At 40.3% G+C, this 6,067-nt stretch overlaps 1 protein-coding gene across 1 annotated transcript in view; it reads right to left on the bottom strand.

Annotated features, from left to right (window-relative positions):
* Positions 1 to 6,067, bottom strand: part of LAMA2 (laminin subunit alpha 2) — a 755,002-nt gene that overhangs the window by 12,409 nt on the left and 736,526 nt on the right. Inside the window, exons 61-62 of the mRNA XM_015416769.1 lie at positions 3,650 to 3,839; positions 3,065 to 3,220 (exon numbers count right to left, since the gene is read on the bottom strand). Of these exons, the coding sequence (XP_015272255.1) occupies positions 3,065 to 3,220; positions 3,650 to 3,839 (346 nt within the window). The remainder of the gene's footprint in view (positions 1 to 3,064; positions 3,221 to 3,649; positions 3,840 to 6,067) is intronic.

Below are 6,067 nucleotides of genomic sequence, written 5' to 3'. Positions count from 1 at the left end.
CAAGCAGGTGCTAGTCTTCAACCTTCCAAGAATCTTGTCCATATCCTCAGACTGAAAAAAACTGAAAAGAATCCCAAACAACTGGACAAGTTGGGACCATGGCACCATCTGACCCTGTTACTGCTAATGTAGAATCCAAGTAAGAACGGATGCAAGAGATTTTATCTGGAAAGTGCTGAGCAAAACAATATCAGTGGGCCTCCAATGCAGTGGACCTCTTCTACAGGTCAGATCCCCAAAGGCCTCTGACTATCCTCTAGCCTATTTAGCTTCACTGACTTTCACTGTGCAGATGGCGGAGGAAAAGTGTTGTTTCTTTGCTGCCATCATCACCATGGAGTACACTTTAAAATGAACTGTCACCTTTGTTTTATTGGATTTGTAGTCATCTCTGTTATCTTTTCTCTGTTGTCTTGGATTTGTAGTAATCTCTGTTGTCTTTCTATTGCCTGCAGCCCCTCAAAGGGCTGCCTGGACTCTAACACTACAGGGTATCTATCTATCTATCTATCTATCTATCTATCTATCTATCTATCTATCTATCTATCATCACGTTTTGCTTGTTGAAATATACAAACGAAATTGTTCATAGCAAGTGTATAAAATATCTGATGTGAGATTAATCTCATCTGTTTTCAGAAGTAACTTAAAGGAAATTCTAGGACCAGATCTAACAAAACTGAAGTCACTTTTCATAGGCACAGTAATTACATTAATGTAAAACAAAATGTTCAAGACTCTTCTCTCTACTGGGCGGAAAATATTTTCATCATCACATTAGCTGATGTTAGCATTTTCATATCTCTTGAACCAATGCAGGGCTATATTAAGAGTACCTTCATTTTACACAAAGGAAACACCAGTTTACTCACTGGAGTTGATTTGGTCTATCATAGATTGGGGGACCTGCAAGGGGGGTATCTCCCCTTTTCCTGCTTCCCTGTCTCCTTCCTACCTACCAGCCAGCCTACCTTTATCTGCCCTATCTCCATCTTCAGTTTTTCCTCATTCCCTCCCCCTGAAAGACTCTCCCTGAGAAAAATGTGGCCCAGTTGTATGGTGCCAGCCTGGCTTATGGGCTGCATCCAATTGCATGGTGCCACCAAAATGGAAAACCTGCAAGGACTTGCAGGGGAGGGGGTACCTCATTATATTTTGTTATCTGTATTCCCCTCCACATACTATTTCTTTTTTCTCTTCTCTTGGCAGCTCCCATACTCTCTCCCATTTTGCTCTTTCATTATCTTCTTCCCGCTCTTCAACCAACCTATCTTTTACCTGCCTCTCATCTTCAGCTATATTTATTTCATTCATACCCCATCTTTTTCCACAATGGGAACCCAAAGCAGCTTATATCACTCTCCTCCATTTTATCTTAGAATCACAGAATCACAGCATTGGAAGGGGCCAAGGAGGCCATCTAGTCCACCCCCTGCGCGATGCAGGATTAGCCCAGAGCATCCCTGACAAGTGTTTGTCCAGCTGCTGCTTAAAGACTGCCAGTGAGGGGAGCTCACCACCTCCCTAGGCAGCTGATTCCACTGTTGTACAACTCTTACTGTAAAAAAGTTTTTCAAAATATCTAGCCAGTACATTCCCACCCATTATTGTGAGTCCTATCCTCTGCTGCCAACAGAAACAGCTCCCTGCCCTCCTCTAAGTGACAGCCCTTCAAATACTTAGAGAGCAATCATGTCCCCCCTCAACCTCCTCCAGACTAAACATTCCCAAGTCCCTCAGCATTTCCTCATAGGGCTTGGTCTCCAGGCCCCCATTCATCCTCATTGCTCTCCTCTTCATAACAACCCTGTGAAGTAGGTTAGGCAGAAAGAGAGTGACTGACCCAAAGCTGCCCAATGAGCTTCCGTGGTAGAATGGGGATTCAAACCTGAGTCTCCAAGATCCTAATGAAACTCTAACCACTACACCAGAGTGGCTTTTGTGAGGTGGTTGCGTAGAATAGTAGCGAGCAGCCACTCCTGGGTGAGTCATGCAAGACATGTGGTACCAATTCACCCACTGATTGCTGCTTGGGTTGCCCCCAATGATACCTCCCTCAAGGACCACAATAGCCCTGGAACGGGCCCTTCCCTCTGCCTTTTATTGACAGAGACCAAGGCTTGAAGCCTGGCAATACTATTTGGTTGCCTAGCAGCAGCCACTGAGAGCAATTATTTCTTAAAGCTTCAGGTGCTGCTTCTATCATTTTGTGGGGTTTTATTCCCCCAGTTTTTTTGGGGGGTTAGATTTTGATTTTTCTGCAAATCTGGAGCTTTCCTCAGGTTTGTTGAAAGATCTGTCCTTTCTGTACATGGCTCCAGTCTCCAGATTCAAATATCCACAGATGGAGCCATGTTGAAAATGAGATATACTGATATCCCCCAAGAATCTCTCATGCCTTTAAAAATCATTTCGGCTACTGGCTGTCACCAAATCTTGTGACAGTTAATTCCATGGAAAACAGTATTATAACCTGTGGCTACAGTGGTCATACAGAGGCAAAGCTCCACATCTAACACACAAAGCCATATACTCCTGTGCTACAGTTGAGGTCCATCTCTACTTGCCCCAAGGTCATCTTAAGCCTCTCAAGTTTTAAATGAGGCTCAACTTATACAGTAATAGAACACTCTGGGAACTGTGTTGTTGTGATTGGATTCAAAGACATTATGGTAACATCTATCAAGAAGGATTCCATCTAAGGAGTGTGGCTCCAGCCCATGATGGTATTGTTGGCCTCTGCCAATAAGTGCTAACAGTGTGGGAAACAATTAACAGTGAAATCCAATGCAGAGTTACAGCTTTCTAGAACCACTGATCTCAAAGGGCTTAGAAAGGTATAACTGCTTACGGTGGCACTGTAGATAATTCAGCCTCACAATAGAGGTCAAGAACCAGGTGAATATTTTGGGTATAATTTCAAGTGTTTTCAAGGGCAGTGAGAACAAAGTATGTGTCTTTCTGTTTTATACCATAGACATAACACGTACATGATAACAGTGGCTAACATGAAGCTAAAAGGTGCCAGAATTTTAAAAAGAAAAAAGAAATTTTCATCTCTTACTGGACCAATTCTTTTTGTTGTATAATTAATGGGCAACCCTCCAACATACAGCATTCCCACAACATCCAAAATATCTGCTTTCTTTGGGCTAGTTGTGCTGTTTCTGGCATCATCTACTACAAAGACACCTTCTTGTTTGGATCGAATTACATTTATCTGGGAAAAAAACATAGAAATAGTATATTATTATCATGCACTTTTAAAAGAAACGCTAAGTGTGCTTTAAAAAAAATATGGTACCTTGGTCTAAGGCTTGCTATACAACCTCTCAGATTAGAATGGCCATTTTCCCTAGGTCTGCAAGAGCTTCCTTTCAGATAAATGATATAATTTAAACTGTAAGCCTCTTAAGGGCAGGGACTGACCTTACTTTTTCTTTTCTTTTGCTTATGAAACTCTGCAAAAAGTGTGCTGTATTCATACAGTATAATGAAATAAAGGACAGAATGACAATGATAAACAGTACAGTGTTTGGTTGGGTTATGCTGAAAGACTTGTGCAGAATCAAGCCCTCTAAATGTGAAACATGGCCTTTTTTTAATGCCTGAAAGGCACTGAATCTAGAGGTCCATCATGAGATCATACCTTGTGCCATAAGCCATCATTTATTTTGTTGGGAATCATTGTGCTTGTGTTTCCACTTCCCAAGTCATATTTGAAGTATGGAAAACCATTCTGTATCTGAACAGTTGCAAAATCAGCATGGTTGATCCGGGCCATGTAAAAAACCAAGCCAGATTCAGCCTTCGTTCTGATCTCAAATTCAATTGTGAGTCTACACATTTGAAAAACGAAAAAGAAAGGGGAAAAAAATGTTAAAGCTAACCAGCAGAAATGATTAATCTCTTTCATCGTCCACTTATTGCCATATACTTGGCGTTGCTAGTAGGTGAATTAATTTTAAGGCATAGGAAATCTATATACCAACAAATCTATATACTATATATCAAGCTGGCCAAATTTTAGGATATTTAAATCCGGTGTGAACAGGCAAGACAGATCTTTCCACAAACCTGAAAAGGACCCCAGATTTGCAGAAAAATGTGAAATCTAAAAAAATAAAAAATAAAAAGAAATTGGGGATGTTAAAAACTCCAAAAGGATAAAAGAAGCACCTGTAGCTTTAAGAAACAGATTCCGTCAATGGCTGTTGCTAGGCAACCACAGCAATCATGTTTGGTTCTACCACCTAAAGGCAGGGAGTGGGGGCAGGGCCCTTTCCAGACCTATTTTGTCTTTGAGGGAGAACTCCTTGGGGCCAGGCCTGGCTAGGGTTGTTAGCTCCAATTTAGGAAATTCCTGGCGATTTTGTGGTGGAGTCTGAGGAGGACAGGGTTTGGGTAGGGGAGAGGCCTCAGCCAGATATAACGCTATAAAGTCCACCCTCCAAAGCAGTCATTTTCTCCAGGGGCACAGATTTCTGGGAAATTTCCAGGTCCCACCTGGAGGCTGGAAACCCTAGGCCTGCAAGCAGCCGCTAACTTGCATGATTCCACTAGACCTGGCTGCTTGCTACTGTTCAACAGCAGCCAGCCTATGAAAGCCAGTGTGGTGCAGCACTTAGAGCTTTGGAGTAGGGTCTGCAAGATCCAGGTTTGAATCCCTATCTTGCTTGGAAGCTCACTGGGTGACTTTGGACCAGTCTCATCGTTTCAGCCTAACCTAACAGGGTTGTTGTGAGGATAAAAAGCAGGAGAGAAGAATAATGTAAGCTGCCTTGGTCCCCATTTGGAGAAAAGTGGGGTATAAATGCAGTAAATAAATAATAAATACCGGTGAAGATGGGAGGCAGATAAAAGGTAGGTTAGTGAATGGCTGAGAAGGCTAGAATCAAGCAAGTAAAGGAGAGGGATATGGGGGTTGCCAGGAGGAGAGAAAAAGGAAATAGTTTGGGGAGGGGGATACAGGGGAAAGTGAAGTCCCCCACAAGTCCCTATCATGCAAGTGGGCTTTGCCCAGTGATGGGAAGAGAAATAATCATTTGTAATCTGGAAAATTTTCTCTCTTCTAGCTACCCCTAACATGTATTTCTAGATTTAATTTTAATTTTTTTAAGCCTTCTACATGTGGTTAAACATGATTAGTTAGTCTTTAGTTGGGTAATAATAGTAGTGTTAGTACAAATATTTTACAAGAAAGTAAAACAGGGTGAAAGGCCCTAGAAAATATGAAGTTACCTGAATAAAAGGTTACTCCAATTGGTTAGGTAATTGTTTAAAGAGTAAAAGCAAGAAAATAAACACATAGTGCTATTATTATAATTTATAGGTAGCTAAGTAGGATGTAAGGAAATAGATAAATGAAAGGAAACTTGAGGTTATTAGTGTAATTGGGTGTTGCCACCTGTTAAGTAAGGGTTGGGGGTAAGGTTTAAGAGAAAAACAGAAATAAGTACTGGTTTGGTAAACCTAAGAATTAGTCAATAAGAGGGTATCAGAACAAAAGGGTATTGCTACTGGTCAAGTAGATGTTGAAAAAGAATAGGTAAGAAAATAAGCATATAGTGACATTAATAGAAATAAATTACAGGATAGTAAAGTAAGAAGCAAGGAAATGGAAAGTTGAGGTTATTTAAATATGTCAGTACTGATCATGGTTAGGTAAATCTCAAAAGAAATTAGAAAGGAAAACAAGTTATATTTTGGTAAATTAACAGATATAATTTCTAGTAGGGTTAAATATGAACCAACCTGTTTGGGTAGATGGAAGGATGTGGGCTTCTTTTCAAAAACGCAATGATTTTGTTTATAGAATGCAAATGTTAATTTTGAACTGCCAACAGAAAATGTAAATCTGACAAACTATATAACTAATAGTCAGATTTTTTGAACTGATAGTTTTAGTTGTTTGAAATATGTGTTGAGCTGTAACTTGCCTCAGTTACAGTTAAGAGGAGGAAAAATTATAATGAATTTGTTATGTTAGGTCTGAATACTGTGTTGAAGTTATAAATTTACTGTCTCATTCCATTTGTTATGTTTGAAAATCCAATAATAATAATAA

The sequence above is a fragment of the Gekko japonicus genome, unplaced genomic scaffold, assembly GCF_001447785.1.
Source record: "Gekko japonicus isolate JY-2015 unplaced genomic scaffold, Gekko_japonicus_V1.1 scaffold92, whole genome shotgun sequence".
NCBI classification, from domain to species: Eukaryota; Metazoa; Chordata; class Lepidosauria; order Squamata; family Gekkonidae; genus Gekko; species Gekko japonicus.
This window is presented reverse-complemented; position numbering and strand designations above follow the sequence as displayed.